The 20,915-nt window shown below is 45.2% G+C and overlaps 1 protein-coding gene across 10 annotated transcripts in view; it reads left to right on the top strand.

The window, feature by feature from the left end:
- TACC2 (transforming acidic coiled-coil containing protein 2) overlaps positions 1-20,915 on the top strand; it is a 186,526-nt gene that overhangs the window by 5,146 nt on the left and 160,465 nt on the right. For 2 of the 10 annotated variants that reach the window (XM_019752901.3, XM_019752913.3), the window contains exons 2-3: positions 11,090-11,168; positions 17,351-17,410. The exons of 1 other annotated variant lie outside the window; for it this stretch is intronic. In XM_019752901.3, the coding sequence (XP_019608460.3) occupies positions 11,136-11,168; positions 17,351-17,410 (93 nt within the window). In that variant the 5' untranslated portion in view covers positions 11,090-11,135. 7 more of the 10 variants (XM_074338945.2, XM_074338935.2, XM_074338926.2 and 4 more) reach the window with 6 other exon arrangements.

The raw sequence follows: 20,915 nt of genomic DNA, 5'->3' as shown, positions 1-20,915 counted from the left end.
AAAAGTCCCATGTCTTCCATCATTATATCTGTCTTTTCCTGTGATTTCTTTTTGTCATGGTTATAGGAGTAATTTTTAAGTCCTTGTCTGCTAATTCCAACCTCTGGGTCATCTGCATGTCTGCTTATATTGATTGTTCTCCCTCATGGGTCATATTTTCCTGCCTCTTTGCATCTCTAGTTGTTTGCTTTTGTATCCTGGATATCCTGTAGTATCCAGGATACAATAGCAAACAACTGGATATGTAGTGATACCTTGTAGATGCTGGATTCTATTCTCTTCCTCTGAATCGTATTGTATTTTCTTCTATCAGGCAGCTAAATTACTGGAAAGTTGCCTTGATCCTATGAAAGCTTAGTTTTAAACCTTGTTAAGGTAGGTATTTTGATTTAGCCCTAGTTTTAGGGCATAATCCTAGTCCTAAGGCTTGGTTCTTCTGTGGTTTCAGTGAGAAGCTTGAGGTATTTACCAAGCCTGTCTTACTCGGTGGCACTTGTGCTCCAAACTGCATTCTTGGAAACTGCTCCTCAGATATTTCAGCTTCTGGCTGTTGCATTTTCCTGGGTTCCTGGATGCTTACCCTGAGTAGGTGTATTTCAGGAATCAGCCAGGGATTTGAGGGGAATTCGTGTGCATATTTTGGGCTCCCCCTCTATGGTTCCTTCCTTTATGAAGTTTCCCCCCTCAACTCCTCAATTTTTTCAAGATAAATGTACAATAAACTTGTCTGAACTATTTTCTATTTCACATACAAAATTGCCTGATGTTAGCTGAAACTCTCTCTAAGACCTAATAAATGCCTTTACAACGTCTTACTATGTCATATAGAAAAGGCAAGCTCTTCAGTTTCTTAGTTCAGCTCTGACATGTGGCTCAGCAGTATTCATGTCTTTGGCTCTGATGTAATTGGCACTGATATCTCATCTACACTCAAGACCCTGGTGTATTGTTTTCATGGAAACAACATCCTCACTCATTACACTCCCCCCCCACCCTCCCCTTTAGTCCGCAGTTCCCAACTATGTTGATACTGTATTTGATTTCCAAAAATGACAACACAGTTCGACTTTTGGATTCAAACTGATGTCTGAATTTTTGTGGATTTCAACAGCTTGTTTTCATAAGAAATATGGTTTTGCTAATCTCCAGTCTGTCGAGAAGGCCTATATGGAAATTGCAAGTAAGGGGACCCTTATATTTGAATGTGTTGTCAAGTGTCTGTTTTAGCAGGAAAGAAAAAAGAGACCCTTTACTGCAAATCAATATGTAGCTTTACGTTTCCATTTGGGGCTAAGGGGCTGTACCTGGTTTATTACATGGGAAGCTCAGAGCCCAGTCCTTAGAGAGCTATAGGACGATGACACTCAGTCTGGCACAGACCAAGATGACACTAGTGGCCACCAGTCAAGGAGTCATGCTTGTAAATTGTCATTTCACTGCTGAGAGAGATCTGATTCATCCAGCAATCCTTCCTCGTGTGGCATCCTTTGTGATTCAATAAACAGATCTTCAAGATGGCCAGCCAGAAGAGGGTACAGGCTGGTATGAAGGAAATTTAGATGGACCCTCTCGAGAGAATTTTATCAATTAGCTTTTGCCGTATAAGAAACCACCCCAAAACTTGGTGGTTTAAAACAATAACCACGTATTTAGCTTTTGACTCTGTGGATTGGCAATTCGGGCTGGGCTCAGCTGCTCCTCTGCGTGGTTCTCTCGGTCTCAGTTGGGGTCCCTCCTGTGTCTGGTCAGCTGGGGTCTGGCTCACTCACGGCTACCACTCCTCAGCCATGACGATGAGAACGCAGGGGGATTCAGTTTCGTCCCAGAACAAGACAGATTTAGGTTGGGACTTGAGTCAAGGTCTGTGGCCCATTCTAAAACGATGGTCCCTAAAGTCAGCTCCAGTATCCCTTTTGGTTCTTGGGCCTCTCCACTGACCATTGCCCAGCCCATGCCTGGCGGTGTCATCACTGTCCAGAGCCCTGGGATAATATCTCACAGAATCAGGGGCGGGGTCTAGATGACGGAGCAATAGAAATGATTTTCCAGTGATCCAGTGTAACTCTCTCCAGAGGAGAGTCATCAGGAAGTAGTGAGTTTCCTATCACTGGAGGTATTCAAGCAGACCCAGAGAATCCATGATTATCACCAGGATCTAGTTTAGAGTTTCAAAACTTGGAAAGCTTCACCACCACCAAAGGTATCTGGACTCTGTCCCCAAACAGCCAGATTCCAGCTGAGGAACTCTAATAGACCCTTTATGACATGTCTCAAACATCTTAGGACATGATTGCTAATGGAGACGCCGGTTTTTTCCCATGAAAAGGCAACGCAGAGCTGCAAAGATTGCCTGGCACAAGAAGCCTCTATGTTTCCTCTATTTCCATTTTGGCTACAGCCCTTCCACCGCCCCCAGCCACACCGTGTCCTTGTCCCCCCAGCCCTTTCCCTGCTCGCCAGCCACTCTGACTTCTTGTGCTAATACAGTCCCTGACCTGTTTCTGTTCCTGCCAATCTGACTGTGCCCCTAAGTGCACCCCCCACTCACAGTTCTCTGTTTCAATACTGTCCGCTTGATCTAACCTGAACGAGGTCTATGCTCACCTCCTCCCCCTGGCTCTGCAACCCCTTTGACCATCTCAGGCAGAGACAAAGTATAAAAAAATGAGAAACATGTTTTTAAACAGCTAAAACTTGGAAACAATGTAGTATCCACTGCAGCGATTAAATAGAACTTTGTAGGCGTTGTAGGCAGGGGGAAATGTTCTTGATATGTTACTCTTAAATGAAAGAGAAAACAAGTTTCCAAAAGAGTACACAGAGGGTGTATGATCCCCAGTTTTGTTTTTGTGGGTTTTATGTTCCTTGGTAACTATATGCTTCCCCAGATGTCAGCTGGGGTCTCCCTTTAGACTCAAGCTGCAGTCCATGCCTAGTGGATCTCTAATGTCCACCCTAAGATTTCTGTGAGTTCCCCAGGGCTTATCTGTCTGGTCTCCTCTGTCTTCGGGCTTCTATTTTACACTGTGTCTGCCCATATTATACCGACCCAGATGTGAATAAAGCATAGCCCATTCTCCAAGTTCCAACTCCTGCCCAAAACAAAGTGTTCACAGAGCATCATGAGTGTAGTATGAAGATGTGGGGGGAGAAAAGGGGGCTTTGCACTATAATAAAACTTCAAAATGACATTAGACATTCTTGTAATTCTAGTGTCCTCGGTCACACCATTTCAGGAGTTCCACTGACCCTTCACCCGTCATCTGTCTCACCAATGTCCAGGTCCATCCCACCACCCCATTCCTTTCTCTGCCCTCATGTCCTCTTCTCTGAACTTCCACCTCAGGAACCAAACCTCGATTACTCTCATTTCACAAGGGGACAATGTGACCATCGCACTTTACTGAACTTTGGCTCCTGCCAATATTCAACACCTATACCGATTATACCAGCTTCTTTTCCCAAGCAAAGACCTTTCCTTCCCAAAACGGATCCTCGTACTAGTCTTACAAATAAGCCCAGGCTAGTCCAGGATGAAGAAGAGCTGAGATGCTCCAGCTAACAGCTGACGCTTGCACTTTGGGCAAGTTACCTAAGCTTTCTGACATTGTGTTGTTCAGCATCGATAAAATGAGGGCATTAGTTTAGGTCAGTGCTTTTCCACAGTAGGCCAGGGGTTCACGGGTGTGCAGATAAACTACAGGTGTGCCAAGCTTTTGATCCCCTCTGCTCTGGACCAGGTGGGGCCTGGGCAGTGGATGAGACTGCAGGCAGCCTTGTCCATTTCCCAAGCCAGGGGCTGTAAAAATGTGACCACATGGGCGCCAAGAGGCAAAAAGTTTGGGAAGCCCTGTGCTAGAGATTGACACAGGAAGACAGGAAATTTAGGTTGTGATTTGGTAATAATTTGTTGTTCTTGTTATTGGTGGTGGTGAATCTTAAACATCTGATTAAAGTTAGAACTGATGAATGGAGTGAACTCACTGAGCTCATTCATTTAATTCAACATTTATTGGGTCCCAACGCAAAGAGTCCCGAACCAGGAGAAAGGATCTGGCTTTGGATCCCAGCTCTGCCAGTCCATTATCAGTCAGAGTCGAGTTAAGACACAGGAAACTCTCAGTTATTTTAACAAAGGGAATTTAATATAAAGTGATATCTAGGTAAGTGCAAAGGCCAAACGGAAACTCAGGTATGATGGCAGGGAGCAACTACAGGAAGCAGCTATCACCCTTACGGTTGGTGGAGCAAAGAAAACAAGGTGGAATTATTGAAACGGAGAGGATTGGAGGAGGGCGCCACAGAAGGGAACCTCAGACCTCTGTGGAGGGGGCTCCAGCCATGGGTCAGTGTCCATGGAGCTAGTTCTGTAAAAGCTGGGAAAACTACAAACCAATTCTACTGCTGCTGCCCAGGTGAAGCCGGGAGGCAGGGTGATACTCCCTGAAACAGGAAGTGAACAGGAAGTGAACAGGAAGGAGTGCGCTCTCCTTCCTCCTTCCTCCTCTGGTCTCTGGCCGTCCTGGCAGAACTCACCAGGAGCAGTTGGCAGAACAGGAATGGGGTCTGCAGAGTCCCCTAGCAGCTGACAATAGTGGCTTTGGAGCTAAGAAACGATAACAGTACCTGGCCTGCTCTCACCTGCAGAGGAGCTGGACACGTCAGTCTTGTCCCTGATCTCTGGGGCATGTGAGCAGGTGACGTCTAAGTTCCTCCTCACCCTGACATTCTTCAAGATGGGACATTTCCCATCAATATTTCAAGGTGGCCTCAGAAATGGGGGAGGGAAGAAGACAGGAGGCGAAGGGAGAGATGAAGGAAGAGTTGTCCTGTCACTCAAACGCCCCAGGGCAGCCAGGTCCTTGGTGCTCACGAAGGTGCCATCAGAGCAGAAAGCAGGCAAGGTCTTTTAATAAATCCCTTTCCCAGGCTACGGCTGTTTGTTTGTATTAAAACAGGAACATGATAACCGAGCTATAAATAGTTCTGTGCTCAGCTGTGCAAAATAGAGAGTTAGAAGAACTGAGTTCAGCCACTGGAGGGAGAAGCTGAGGGAGGTCCCCTGCCTGCCTGCCTGAGATGAGGCCTGGGGCCATCTGTGGAACCAGCAACGGGCTTGGGTCACTGGGTTTGTCAAGGACCCAAGGGAGCTGCACGGCAGGGGAGCCCAAGCTCACCCTCAGCGAGCAATCATTACCTGGATTCCTCTGCTAGATGACTCCCACGTCCTTGGCTGAGCCAGGACCTGGCTGGCTGAAGGCCACTGTGGCCAGAGGGCAATGCCGTGACAGCACATGTGGGTCTCATGCGACCTTGCTGGTCTGGTCTGGAGGCCGCTCTGGAGCCTGCAGAGGCCTGCTCCGGGGGAGCCTGCATGCTGGAGCAAGCCTGTCTGAGTCTAGTTCTGGTTCCAGCCCTTGCTCACTGTGAGACGATGGGTAAATCACTTCCACCCTCTAGGCCTCAGTTTCCTCATCTGTAAAAGGGGCATTGGAGAAGATGATCTCTGAGATCCCTTGAGCACTAATGATCTAACTTACTCAACACAGGAGAAAAATCAATATTTATTAAGCCTTGAAAACAGATACATTCCTATCACATACAAGAAAGTTTTTTTTCAACAGAGAATAAAAAACCCTAACTAGAAAACTTGGTGTGATTGATGTATCAACAAATCCAGTGGCGGTTCTCACAGGACGGTGGGAGGTTAGTTGCAAAACCTCCCTGAGCCTCCGTGTTATTGTCGATAAAACAGGGCCTGTGTGATCTTGCCTCAGATTCCCCAGCTCCCTGCACCCCGCCCGCCCCCAGCACGTAAAACGGGGCGTCAGCCTGGCCTGTTCATCGCACTCTGGGTTCTGAGCCATGTCCTCCATCCGTGTGCAGCTCCTGCACAGTTTAGCTGGTTGTCACGTTTCCCTGTCCCCAACTCTTCCAGACTCAGCCCTGGGCCCCATTTACCCAATTATCCTCGTGACTTCTCTCAGCAATGCTTCTGGCTACCCAGGCCTGCTGGTCTGTCTCAGCCATGACAGTCAGCCACCCGTCCCAAACCTGCTACCCCAACAATGAGGGGGATCCCATGGTCTGGGACCTTCCAAACCAGAGTTAGTTGCCAATAGCTAGAAAACCACACTCTTTATAGAATTAAGTGGACAAGAAATGAAGGCAGTCAGTTACCCCTGAACTCTACCAAGATCGTCCACGGTGGCAGCACTGGCTCATTATCCCATGCACAGTGTGGGACTCACTGGGCACCATCCCTCCTCTGGTTCTCCGCTGGCCTTTGGCCAGGCCACTTGCCCTCTCTGGGCTTCAGTTGTTTCATAATAAAAGCAAATACCTATCCCATAGCTTTGCTGTAAGTGTTTAAAAAAGAACATGAGCACCTGAATGCCTGGTACATGACAAAAGCTTGACGTGCAATGGATAAATGCGTGAATTAATGAATCAAAGACGATCCTGGTTTATAGTCAGGACCTTGTGTGGCTGGGATGGTGTGTCACCGATATACCAGTTGAAAATGAAAAGTCTCCCAAACAACTGTCTTTGAAAATGAATTTCATATTTTAGCCTACAGGAGACTAGGCGGAGGGTTAGCTGGCTGTTCCTAGAGCAGTAAGTAGAAGAAACGTTGGGACACTCAGTCTTGTTTGTGGCAAGCCACCTTGAATTCCTTAGATGCCTAAACCATGTATTATTTTTGAAGAAGTGCAGTTTTGTTGCCCCAAGAAACCCACTGCCAAAAATATTATCATACTCAACCATTTCTCTAGTGCTTAATCTCTTCCAAGAGCTTTACAGAAGTGAACCCACCATAGCCACGCGATTCCCATTTAAGAGATGACAAAACCCAGCATAGAGAAGTTAAATAATTGGCCAGTTTGAACATCGGGCAAGTGGTGGGGTCAGTGTCCAGGCTGCAGCAGTCCGGCCTGGGGCCTGAGGCCCAACACAACCCTCTATGTATGGCTTCTGAAGGGATAGACAAGTGAGCCCACGCGCAGGTGTGTTTAGCCACCTGTGGGGGAAGGAAACCTGGTCAGTTGTTTGATGTCCGGCTTGGAGGAAGACAGTATGAAGAGAGGGAAGTTGATCGGCCACGACACCTGTAGATAGCGGTAAGTCATGGAGTTTGATGCTGGGGTCTTATTCAAGTACTGCGTCGGGAAAGGTCATGGCTAAGGAATGTGGGCACTATGAATTCCATAGTGCCCGGCATCTGTACCTGTCCCCTGTGTATGGACAATCTGTCGTTATAAGAAACAGCACTACCTCCTGGGATGGAAGCTGAAAAGTCTGAATATTCATTTGATCTCTCTTCCAGTGGACGTGACAGCTTCTTTGATGGCTGGTAGTGGCCAGGACAGCCAGCATCCAGCTGGGACAGGTGGTGGCAATGACACCCAGCATCCAGCTGCCATGGTCCAGGGGCCAGTCAGTGGTGGCAATAAATGAGGCTGTGAGGCTGCTGAACTGATGAAGAGGGTGGTTATTGATCACTACCCACCTTCAAAGTCCTAGGAACTCTGCCATTTTGGTTGGCTATCCTCTCTCCCCTTCCCTTTCCCCTTCCTTCAGAAGTGAGCCCCTAATTCTCCCCTTCTTTTTTGTCAAGGCTTTCACTATGTTTCCCTGCCTGTTGCAGACTTGCCTGGCGCCTCTCTTCATTCCCAAGTAGCTCATCCAAGATATTTTGCTTGAAAAGATTCTCTTCTCTAGAAAAGTTCTCCTGTGATTTGGGGAAGCAGATGCTCTTGTGTCTCATCCCTCAAATCCTCAAGTGTACAGAAACGTGGCGTTAATAAACACAAAAGAAATAGTTTTCAAACTTTCACCCCTAGTACTGGAATTCTTTTTTCAAGCAATATCTTATGCAAAACCCCAAGGTGGAAACATACACACATCTAAAAATTGAGATGACATTCACATAACATAAAATTAACTATTTTAAAGTGAGCAATTCAATATTATATATTCACAGTGCTGTGCAGCCACCACCTCTGTCCAGCTCGGAAACATTTTCATCACGCCTAATAACACCCTGAACCCATCAGCCCTTGGCAATCATCAGTCTGGTTTCTGACTCTCGGGATTTGCCTATTCTGGACATTTCAGATCAACGGAATCACACAATATGTGACTATTGTGTCTCGTTTCCTTCACTTAGTGTAACATTTTAAAAATTAAATTTACTGGGGTGGCACTGATTCATAAGCATAACATTTTTGAGGTCCATCCGAGTTGTAGGATGTGTCAGAGCTTCACTCCTTGTTTAGGGCTAAGGGATAATCCATTGTGTGGTTCGATCCCGATTTGCTCATCCATTCACCTATCAGAACACACACACCTCTGCTCGGTTTGAACCAGAAGCAGGGCACATCCAGCTTTCCCCTGCAAGGAGCTCCGGATAATCCCCTGAGCTGGGTAAAATACCTGGTCGCTGGGAAGCCTTTTGATGAAATGCTAATTTATTTCCCTGGAGGGATCCTGCCTTGTGGCAGGGTTAAGGGGCTTCTGTAGAAGCTTTCATTAGAATCAAAGGCTCTGACTCTACAGAAAAAAAAAAAAAGAAAAAAAAAGGGAAAAAAGAAACTGGCTGCATTCACGAAAAAAAAAAAAAAAAAGAGTGGCTGGTAATAAGTGGAGGAATCCTGGGAGGCGGGGGCGGCTGCCCGGGGGTCCCGCCCACCCGCAGGGCCTCCTCCAGCCGGGGCAGCGCTGCCTCTGAGCAATGCGGACGAGCCTGCTGCTGCCACTTTTATGACTCCTCTTGTTGAAACTCAGGCCACGCCTCGGTAAGTACACTCTGCACGCTCCGCACCACAAACAGGTGCCAGACTGCTGGCGTCATCGTATCTCCACAAGTTGTCTTTGTCTTTCCACGCTATGTACTCATGGACGGTGGAATTTTCCCAGGTGCACACGGAAGCCCTGCGAGCATTTGCCTCCTTTCTAGAAAGAAAAGGTCAGTCCCTCCACTCCGCTGTGCCCTGCGCCCCGTGCAAGACCCTCCTGCTCCCTTGGGGCGGCCAGTCAGCTCACAGGGCCAGTTTGACTGTGCGTGAGCCTCTTCTGAGAGGAGCCCGCTAATGTAACGACGCAGAAAGTCCCCTTTGGGAACGTGCAGTGGGCTGGGAAATGCTGACGGCGCGCACGTTCGTGTAATCACAGCGGCCGTGCACGGCCACTGCCCAGGTATGAAGCCCAGCTGGTTTGTGTCAGTCTCAGGGGTGGAGACGGCTGTTTGCCCAGCTGGCCGAGGTGGGTCAGTGCCTCCGCTTAGACCTCACCCGCTGCTGAATGGAGGAAGGAAGGTCCAATTGCTGAAAAGCAGACTTGCCGTGGGCCGCAGCCTCCAAACTCACAGACCTTCCCGAACGTAAGTAGCTGGCAGAGCTGTCCTCGCCTTGCCTTCTGGTGTCAGAACAGCCCGAAGGGTGGCATTTCTGGAGGTCACCAGGGCAGTTCCAGACACAGCCGGGCCTTCCCTCTGCGGTTCTGAAGTTTACACCCAACCAGAGGTAGTTTTGCCGTTCACTTGATTGACCTATTTAAAAAGCTAGTTCAGATGTTCTGATTGTCAATTAAATGATTGAGTTTAATTTGGTGACTGAGTTTCAAAACTGAGTATTACGTCGCACCATATGAAATTCCAGTTGCATGTGGTTTAACCTGGTTGGTACCAGGAAGTTATGATAATTAATAAGGGTATAATGACTGTAAAACACTCAACATTATTTTCTAATGGGGCATCGTTTGCCAGGTGAGCATAATGAAGATTTTCACATTCTGTCAGTGAGCATATGATTTTTTTAGTCCATCTTGTAAACAGCAAATGGCAAGTTAGGATTCAGAAATTGTATCCTTTTGATTAAATGGTTAGGAGTTAAAATAATTGATCACTACAGGGGCGTCACTCACGCTTTTCTCAGTTTGGGAGCATTTTAAGTGGGCTCACTCAAAATATATCTTGTTTTCCAGTGACATGGGAGCTATTCAATTAATGTTGGTTGGATGGATAAGCAAATCAATGGACAAATTTTAGTTTTAGTAAGTCTCTCAGTGCAGTTTTCTGAGGAAATGCTATGACAGCCATACCACCATGGAAGGAATCTTGAATTAAAAGGCGGGAGAGTGTGATTTCAGCTTCGGCCTCCCCAAACTGGATCTTGGGCTAGTCCTTTGCCCTCTCCAGCCTGCTTCCCCTCCACATTAGACTGGGACTCTCTAAAGTCTAAAAGCCTATAGTTCGTTTCTCCACCTAGAAAAAGTAAAGGTAGTAGCTCCAGCCCCTCTTATGTTTGGGGGTTGCACAGAAGTCAGCTGGAGAATGTGAGCAGATGTCCTGTTTATCCATAAGCTGAGTCGGAAGCCTCTTCATTATGATGTTGATTAATAAACCTTGTCACTAAATGAGCCCGATGAAATGATTTCTATTTGTGCCCTGCCTCACACCACTTTACATGACAACTTTATTCCTTGTCTGGCCCCAGCTACCACTTTCCTCAGCAAGAAAACCATTCTGCCTACATAAAAATATGTGCAGAAGTGAAACTGATTTGATGAAACAAGTGTTCAGAGTAAAACACTATAAAAACCATATGTTGTTGAAGAGAAGTGGGTTTCACGCCTCCTCCTGTTGGACATGCCGCTCTGTCACCGACAGTGGGAAACCAGCCACACTCTGGATTTCAGATTGCACGTGGTTAGAAACAGAAACTACGCCGGTGGCAGCAGCACTCCTCAAGCTCTCCGGCAAATGGGCCCCCTTGTCACTTCGTTTGTGTATATATGTGTATGTAAATGTGTACATTGGCGTTAACTCAGAGACTCGGTAACAAACTCGTTTTTTCAGAAGTGTCTGCCAACCCCGGGGTGGGGAATAAAAACACCAGCCTGTAACTGGGAAAGAAGTCTGGGTGGCACATTGCAAAAGAAAACCCTTCAAAAACAATTTTCCATGATGTGACTGCAGAGATAAACATTTCCCATCGTCTGGCTTTTGAGTTTGGGGAGACGAGCAGCCAGAAGAAGGCTCAGATCTTCTTCAGTCTCACAGATGTGAATGCCCTCCTGTTTCTTCCAGTTGCCTCTGAGAAAATCCTGAGGGACGCTGGACACCCTGAATCACCATGGGCAACGAGAGCAGCACCTCGGACAACCAGGTGGGTGTCGGGAGCTTCTCTCTCAACCTGCACAGCAATCTTGACTGACCTTGATTAGATTTTTCTTTTCAGCATCTGCTTTCTTTTCCTTTCCATCAGGAAGGAGGAAGCTACAACACAAATTGTGCCTAGATACATGCAGGCATATAGATATCCATACAGGCCTTTTTAATTTCATTTTCAGAATGCCCTTATTAAGGCTAGCCCTAATTTTATAAACCATAAAAACTGTTTTTTTTATTTTTAATTTCTATTCTGTGCTTTTAAAATTGATACAGTGAGAGTCTGGCACATTTTCCTGGATTGTGTCCCTTCCCCCCACCCCCTGTCCCCCATCAAGTTAACATGGATGCAGCAGAGGAGGTTAAAATAAAACCTTTTCCACACTTCTCCCCCAAGTTAAGTTATGGCCTTTAAAATGCGATTTTGACATCTATCAATGTTGAACAGCTTCAGTATGAACTATTGTCTCCATGTTAGGTAAGGTTTTCACAATTGAGGAATGGACTCTGCTTAGTTGTGTATAAGGCTGGGATATTAAAATATGTTCAAATCTTAGCATAACCCATTTTAAGTTTGAGATTTGAATTCAGTGTCCTGGGGAACAAAATCAGGGAGACACTTCTCCGTTTATGTCACACACACACACAGTGGAAATTGTGGTTTAATGGTCTTGAGTTGTTTGAATGAGAAAATTGGGTGTAAAAGCCAGAATAACGCAGTTCATTTGCCCTCTGCCTTTGTTTTCCCTCCAATCTTTTTTTCTCAAGCAGGAAAACAAGAATCCTGAAAAGAAAAGATGGCAAACCCCCATCTTTAGGGGCAGGCCAGAAACAGTAATTATGTGAAATGACTGGATGTGACACAGTAGGGAGAGGTGGGGACAATGCCAAACAGTAGGGGTCCTGCTCTGTTGTCTGAGGAGGCAGCCAGTGGGAATGGGGACAAGCTCTTCCCAGTTCTTCAAGGGAAGTCAGACACCCACCTTCTTTCTATGAAATCTTTCAGTTTTTATAACTAAACTTTTTATTTTGAGGTAATGATAGATGTACATGCTGTTATAAGAAATCATATCTACTTTTTTTTCTCTTTCTTTTTTTTGCTTTTTGCCCTTTACTTGGTTTCCCTCAAGGGTAACATCTTGCAAAACTGTAGCATCACCACCTAGATACTGACGTTGATAAGGTCAAGACACAGAACATTTCCATCACGAGAAGGAGTCCTCTTGTTGCCTTTGGAGCCACACCCACCTCCCTCTCTCATCCCCCCCCCTTCCGAACCCCCAGCAACTTTGCATTTGTTCCCTATCTGTATAATTTTAACATTCTGTGCATGTTATAGAAATGGAATCACGTGGTGTGTGACCTTTACAAATTGGCTTTTTTCACTCAGCGTAATTTCCTCACAATCTATCCAGGCTGTTGCATGTGTCGATGGGTCATTTCTTTTTATCACTGAGTAGCAGTCCATGGTATGAATGTATTATACTTCATTGAACCCTTCACTGGTTGAAGGACATTTAGGTTGTTTCCAGTTTGGGGCTATTACAAATAAAGCTGCAACGAACATTTGTATAACGGGTTTTTTGTGAACATATGTTTTCATTTCTCTGAGATAAATGCCCAAGAGTGCAATTGCTGGGTCATATGGTAGTTGCATGTGAAGTGTTACATGGAACTGCCAAGCTGTTTTCTAGAATCACTGTACTATTTTACATTCCCACCAGCAATGTGTGAGTGATCCAGTTTCTCTGTGGCCACCGTTTGGTGCTGTCACTATTTGGTATTGCCATTCTTATATGTGTTGTGATAGCTCATTGTGGTTTTAATTTGCATTTCCCTGGTAAGCTACGATGTTAACATCTTTAATGTGCTTACTGCCATCTGTATATTCTCTTTGGTGAAATATCTGCACATGTTTTTGCCCATTTGCTAACTGGATTTTTTTTTTTTTTTTTTCCTGTTGAGTTTTGAGATTTCTTTATAGAATCTGGGTCATAATCCTTTGTCGGATTATGGTTTGCAAATATTTTCTTCCACTCTTGCTTGTCTTTTCATCCTCTTAACAGGGTCTCCTACACGACAAAAGTCTTTATGAGGGACAGTTGATCAGTTTTTCCTTGTGTGGATAGTGCTCTTGCTGTTCTAAAATTGTTTTAGCTGTTCTAGAACCTGTTCTAGAATCTGTAGAAGTTTTAAAAGAAGCTTGTCTATCTCTACAAAATTCCTTGCAGGGATTTTGATAGGAACTATATTAAACTGATAGATCAATGTGGGGAGAATTGGCACCTTTACTGTGTTGAGACTTCCAGTCCACAAGCACGTACTGTGTCTCCCCATTATTTAGGGACCTTTGATTACTTTCATCATCATTTCATATTTTCAGCATGTAGATCCTGCATGTTTTAAGTTTTTGCCTCAGTTTTTCTTTTCTCTGCAGCGATTGTGAATGGTATTGTGTTTTTAATTAGGGGTTCCACATGTTCATTGTCAGTGTATTGATTTTTGTGTGTTGATCTTGTGTCCTCTGACCTTGCTGAACTCACTTGTTAGCTCCAAACATTTTTTGTTTTGTTCTTTTTTTTTACAGAGTCCTTGGGATTTTCTATGTAGACATTCATGGCATTTGCAAATCGGGAGAGCTGTAGTTCTTCTTTTCGATTCTGTATGGCTTTTGTTTCTTCTTCCTAGGTGCAGTGGCTAGGAATTCCAATACTGTGTTAATTAAGGACGGTCAGAGTGGACATCCTTGCCTTGCTCCCAGTCTTGGGGAGAAAGCATTCAGTCTTTCACTATGAGTCCTGGACTCACAGGATAGACTCATAAGGTATTAACTGTCAGGTTGTTGTTTTTCTTTTCTTTTTTAAATGCTTTATTTATTTTTTAAAAGATTTTATTGGGGAACGGGAACAGGACTTTATTGGGGAACAATGTGTACTTCTGGGACTTTTCCAAGTCAAGTTGTTGTCCTTTCAATCAGCTGTGGAGGGCGCAGCTCAGCTCCAGGTCCAGTTGCCGTAGTTAGTTGCAGGGGGCACAGTCCACCATCCCTTATGGGAGTCGAACTGGCAACCTTGTGGTTGAGAGAACACTCTCCAACAACTGAGCCATCTGGCACTGGCCCATGTGGGAATCGAACTGGCAGCCTTCGGCATTAGGAGCATGGAGCTCTAACTGCCTGAGCCACCGGGCAGCCCTTTTTCTTTTTTTAAATTCTCTTAATCAAGTTAAGGAAGTTTCCCTGTATTCCTGGTTTGCTGAGGAGTTTTATCATGAATGGGTACTGGATTTTTTCAAATGCTTTTTCTATATCATTGATGTAGTCATAGGATCTTTCTTCTTTGGACTATTGATATGTTAGATTACACTGATTAATTTCTGAATGTTGAACCAGCCTTGCTTACCTGGAGTAAATCCCACTTGGTCATGGTGTCTGTTAAACATATTGTTAAACATTGTTTGACTTGATTTGCTAACATTATGTTGAGGATTTTTGTGTTTAAATTCATGAGAAGTATTGCTCGGTAGTTTTCTTTCTTTTGTCTGTTTTTGGTATCAGGGGGATACTAGTTTCATAAAATGAATTGGGAAATGCTCTCTCATCTTCCATTTTCCAGAAGAGATTGTGTTAAGAGATCTTACAAAAATGTTGGCAATTAATTTAAATTGTTTTTAAATATTCTGTGGGCAAAAAGAATGTTCCTCTTGGCTGGGGTTGGCTCATGTCCTGCCTCTTTGTAATCTTGACTTAAAGGAATGTTCTATCTTGTGTTGTAGAAAAGGGCATAGTCAGGGGTCAGTTGCCTTGCACGTGCAGACAACAGTCCAGGGCACTAAACTCAGGTTCTGGCCTTTATTCCTGCTCATTAACAAACCAAGCAGCTCAAGTTCAGCACCTTCCCGAAGGTCTTACAGATCTATTTGGGCCCCACACCTTCGGGGTCCCCACTGTTGGCTACAAACAGGATAGAGCACTGATTCTCACTGGAGGTGATTTTGCTGTTGGGAACATTTGGCAATGTCTGAAGACATTTTTGGTGTCATAGGTCCGGAGTGGAGATGTTACTGGTACCTAACTGGTAGACATCAGGGATGCTGCTGAATGTTCTCGCTGCACAGATCAGCCCCACAACAAAGAATCCATCCCAAAATGTCAAAGGTGCTGAGGTTGAGAAACCCTAGAGTAAAGGAACATTTGCCTTACCTGCTTTAGGAGAACTAGCAGCTGTGGGTGGTCTCCTCCAACCAAGATGAATTTCTACCTGGACACAGACAAAGTGTAAAGTAGCTTACATTTTTATCTCCATTATCTTTATTAATCACACTGGCAGAACTGAAGGGTGGTTTATTTAGGATAGACTCATAGAAATGGAATTGCTGCATCAAATGAAGGGTATTTCTGAAGGGCTCTGCTGTCTCTATCTCTATCTCTCTCTATCTAGCTCTCTCTCTCTCTACCTCTGTATACAAAATGCTTTTCAAAAGGATGCTGCTAATTTGTATTTATGTCATCAGGGTACGAGGGCCCATCTCACTGCATCCTTGCAAGCAGTGAATAGTTTAGTGTTTCAGATCTTTGCTGATTAGAAAGGTAAAAATACTCATAGGTTTGCAAACTCTCACTTCTCACCTATCCCCCACACGTCTCACCTCCTGCCAGCTCCCAACCCCATCCTGCATCCTCTGTCCTTGTCCTCCTGGGACAGACAGGAGATGTTTTCCTGGCACTGCAAGTTTTCACATCTCCAACCTCAGCCAGGCATGACTCAGTGGGCATCATGGGGTTGCCTGTAGGATTCCAGGATCAGAACAAGGATTGCCTTCCATAGAGAAACAGGGGAATGAAGCACAAGTACTTGGACTCAGGGCTCCCCCACGGGGCTGGGGCTCCAGAACCATCTTTCTGCTGCTTCTTGCACTTCTACCTGGATGGCCCACAGTCACCTCAAGTTCCTCAAACCTGAACTCATCTTCCCTCCCCGCCCCTCTCTTCCTCCTGTGTGACCTCTTCTGGGTACCATAATCTACCCTATCATCCAAGACAGAAATCTCGAGGTCACCTCTGACTCTACCCACTCCCATTCCCTACATTTGACAAACACTGTATAATTTAATAATTCGCAAATTAATGAATGGCCTGGCTATTTAGCCTTCTGAATTTCTGTTTAATTAGGACTTTTTTGGGGGCGGGGGGGTTGGGAGAGATGGAAGCCCGTCTCCAATGACCATAAGCAGAAAAGGCTTGTTTGGCTTATAGAATTCAGAAGTCCACAGAAAGTGTCAAGCTGCAGTCGTCACTGAATCCAGAGGTTCAAAAGATGACGCTGGAGGTCCCTCCTCTTTGGAGCTTGTCCTGCTCTCCTTCATCATGTCTTAGTGCTCAGGGAGGTGCCCTAAGCCCTCCAGGCAGCGGCAGCGCCAGGTTTCCATGCTTCTTCCAGCTGATGGTCCAGCTCCCTCTAAGGAATCTGACTGGTCATGATTGTGTCCTGTGCCTTCTCTGGGGTCAATCACTGGGTCCTGGAATAATGGACACAGAGATTAGCCAGTCTGAGTCACATACCCACCCCTGCACGGGAAAGGTGGGCCCAGGTTGATAACGGCCCATCATTATCGCTTGAACCACTATCTCTGAAAACAAAAATGGAGCACATATTCATTATGTTGTTTTTTTCTAAAACTTTTTCTCCTCTCTACCCCCACTGTCACAACCTATCACCCCACACCTGGATCATTGCAAACCCCTCCAAACTCTTTGTCTGCCTCTACAGCCCCCTGTAATCCAATCCATGCCCCCAGCCCTCTCGCTGAGGCTCCTTCTCTGAGAAGATGCATTGGGAAGCCCCTGCATGCTGCTTACAGGTCAACTAACTCTTGGAGGAAACATGAGGTCTGAAGGAACTTCCTGTTCGCAGACTGAGGACCAGGCACTGGGGACCAGCCATGTTACCAGGGCAATGGATAAGGGACCGGCCTGCCCTGTCCTGGCTCTTGCTTTTTTCAAATACCCTCAGGCTGCAGGTCCCTCTGTTGTCTGATTTCCCTTGGTGGCGGTGGGCAGGGTGGGAGCACACCCAGCAGGTTGGCGTGGGAATAGAAACTGCCAAGACTGTGTCACCCTGGTCCTGTGGGGGATCCTGTTCACTGTGGCCTGTCCTAATGGCGAGACCACTTTGCTTTCAGCAAGAGGACCCTGGCTTGCACAACGTCGTCCTGTGGCCTCCAAACCCTGGGCCTCCGCAGGTACTGGGGAGTGTGTTCGCATGGTCTGCTGTTTGGTCCCTTCCTAACATCTAGATGGTTGCAGACTTTTTGCATGGCGTGTTCATTTGTATTTTTAGGTTTTTTACTCCTCTCATTGCCTCCTCCCATCCTCCTTAAATAAGTTGTAAAACACAGTAAAATCTGCCATACTGGTTTAGGTTTTTAAAAATAACATTTGGGGGTGCGTGCCCAAGAACCGGCTAGGCTGAGATGCTGTGAGATGCTGAATGAGGCCTTTGTCCTCAACGTAAGGCAGATACAGGGAGCCAACACTCACCCCTCCAAATCCTTTTACTTTGATTTCCTTTGTCCTGGAGTGAGGCTGTGTATGGGGTGGTGGTCCCATCTTTGCCGGTGGGCAAACTGATTTGGCGTAAAAAAGATTGCATTCTGGATTGGTTGTCAGGGTCGCTATGCAGTAATGCAGTGGCCGACTCCCAGAGTTTTAGCTCTGCTGGAAGTGTTTGCCATCAACCAACGGGGAGGAGGGTAAACTGGGAAGTTTGCATCCATTTCATCCAGGAGAGGACATTGAGGTCAGTGTGTGCTGTGGGCTGGTCAGGGTGAGGCAGTCATAAGCTGCCTGCCCTGAAATCCTGTTACACCCAGCCAGGCACAGTGTTAGTCACCACGGGAGGCGCCCCTCACTTTAAGAAGAAAGCCACTTTACCCCTGAGGGTGGCTGCCAGGTAGGTCTGCTTGTGCCTCTGCATCTCCAGCTCATCAAATAGTAGTGTTTGAGGTTGTGAAATAGCCATTTGTGTAGAGCCTGGTGAAGCCCTTTTTGCATGTGTAATTTCATCTGATTCTTGTCATTCTCCCGGGAGGTGGGCAGGACAGGGCTCATCACTCTTGTGTTCTAGACAACAAACGTGCTCAGAATGTTAATCTTTGGGTCATTTGGATAAATGGAAGAGTGCGCATGAGAACCTGGCCTCCAGAGGGTCACAGAGCGTGGCCAGGCCAGTGATTTTCAAACTGGGTCTTTTGTCCAGCTGGGCACTTTGCAACAGAGCTCAAGGTCTCAGTGACAAACTTGCACGTCCTGAGGTGCAAGTGGTTTTTCATTCACTCAGTGAGCCCTTGATGGGTGGCAGGTACTAGTTTTGGTGCTATGGGCCCAAAGCAGAACAAAACAAACCACGTCCCTGCCTTGTGACATTTACACCCGGTGGGGAGTCAGAAAATAAGCAAGTGAACAAACAGACAAACCAACAAGGAAATAAAATGTTTTTATTTAAAACTGTTTTGAATGGTTATTGTTTACCAGGCACAATTCTAGCACATGAGATCCAGCAATGACTAATTCAGCCATAATCTGCTCTAGTGCAGCTTCCCTCCCACAGGGAGAAACAATGAGCTACAGGCAAACATTTCCAACGCAATGGGTTGGGGACTATTTTTTTCTTTTTTCTTTTTCATGGTAAAATACACAGAACATAAAACTGACTTATCTTAACCATTTTTAAGTGCACAGTTCAGTAGTAAGTACATTCATATCGTTGTGCAACCATCACCACCATCCATCTCCAGAACATTTTTCATCATCCCAAACTGAAACCCAGTACCCATTAAACAATAATTCCCCATTCTTCCCTCTTCCCAACCCCTGGCAATTACCATTTTACTTTCTGTCTCTATGAATTTGACTACTGTAGGGACCTTGTCTAAGTGGAACCATACGTGTTTGTCCTTTTGTGACTGGCTTATGTCACTGAGCATGACGTCCTCAGGGTTGGAGCATGTGCCAGATTCTTCTTCCTCTTTAACACTGAATGGTATTCCATTATCACTATAGCTCACATTTTATTTATTTGTTTATTTGTTGATGGACACTTGGGTTGCCTTCTTTTGGATATTGTAAATAATGCTGCTATGAACATGGGTGTGCAAATATCTGCTTGGGTTCCTGCTTTCAATTCTTTTCAATAAAATTTGAATTGCTGGAGCATATATTAATTCTGTGTTTAATTTTTTGAGGAATTGCCATACTATTTTCCACAGTGGCTGTACCATTTTACATCCTTAGCAGTAATGCACAGTGGTTCTAATGTCTTCATATCCTTGCCAACTCGTTATTATTAATAATTATTTAAAATATATAATAGCCATCCTAGTGGATATAAGTGATATCTTGCTGTGGTTTTGATTTGCATTTCCCTAATGAGTAGTGATGTTGAGCATCTTTTCATGTACTTATTGGCCATTTGTATACCTGAAGAAATGTTTATTCAAGTCCTTTGCCCATTTTTTAATTGAGTCGTTTGTTTTTTGTTATTGTTGAGTCGTAGGAGTTCTTTATATAATCGAATGTCAATCCCTTATCAGATACACGATTTTCAAATACTTTCTCTCATTATAGGTTACCTTTTCATTCTTGTGATAGTGTCCTTCGATGCACAAAAGTTTTTAATTTTGAAGAAATCCAACTTACCTATTTTTTCTCATGTTGCCTGTGCTTTTAGTGTCATATCTAAGATATCATTCCAAATCCAATATTACGAAACTTTTCCGCTGGGGGCTATTTTTTTTTTTATTGAGATGAAATTCACATAAAATTAACCATTTTAAAGTGCACAAATCAATGGCTTTTAGTACATTCACAGTCCTGTGGGTCTACCACCTCTCTCTAATTCCAAAATAGTTTCATTATTACCCAAAGGAAACCTCTACCCACTAAGCAGACAGTCTGTTTCCCTCAACCCCCAGGAAATCACCCATCAGCTTTCTGTTTCTACGGATTTACTAATTTTGGATATTTCACGTAAATTATACAATATAGAACCTTTTGTGTCTGTCTTCTTTCACTTAATGTAATGCTGTAGCATGTATGAATACTTACTTTCTTTTTATGGCTGAAGAGTATTTCATTGCATAGATACACCACAGATTGTTCATTCATCCATTAATAGACTTTTGGGGTGCTTCCACCTTTTGGATATTGAGAATAATGCTACTATGAACACTAGTGTACAAGTATCTGTTCACATCTCTCAATTCTCTGGGGCATATACCTAGAAGTAGAATTGCTGGATCACGTGATAATTCTAAGTTTAAGTTATATATGCAATCATTAAAAAAACTCCTTAAAAGCAATTCCACTGTCTAGATGTTTCTGTAGTTTGAGTCCCAGGGGGGAAAAAATGATTTTCAACTATAGAAAGTGTGGTCAATGTTACAAAGCAAGACGTTAGGTGCAACGACGCCTGACCTGGCCCTGGGTGCCAGGGAAGGCTGTCGCGGGGAGCTGCTGTTTGAGTGGGACGTGAATGAGATCAGGAGGACCGAGAGCAGGTCACTGTGCCTGCCTCCCCCAGCCCCAGCCTCAGAGCGGGAGGTCTCCCTGGTCCTGGCTCAGTGTCCAGGAGGCAGCCTGCCACTGAGAGGTTCATTCCTGAAGGTGACCTCAGCACTGTGGCCTCGGGTTGTGGAATTTGCTGACATCCGAGGAACAGAGGGCCAGGAGGACGGGAACGTGCGCTAC

This window comes from Rhinolophus sinicus, chromosome 15, assembly GCF_057876585.1.
Source record: "Rhinolophus sinicus isolate RSI-liver-muscle chromosome 15, RSI-T2T, whole genome shotgun sequence".
In the NCBI taxonomy this organism is placed as follows: Eukaryota; Metazoa; Chordata; class Mammalia; order Chiroptera; family Rhinolophidae; genus Rhinolophus; species Rhinolophus sinicus.
This window is presented reverse-complemented; position numbering and strand designations above follow the sequence as displayed.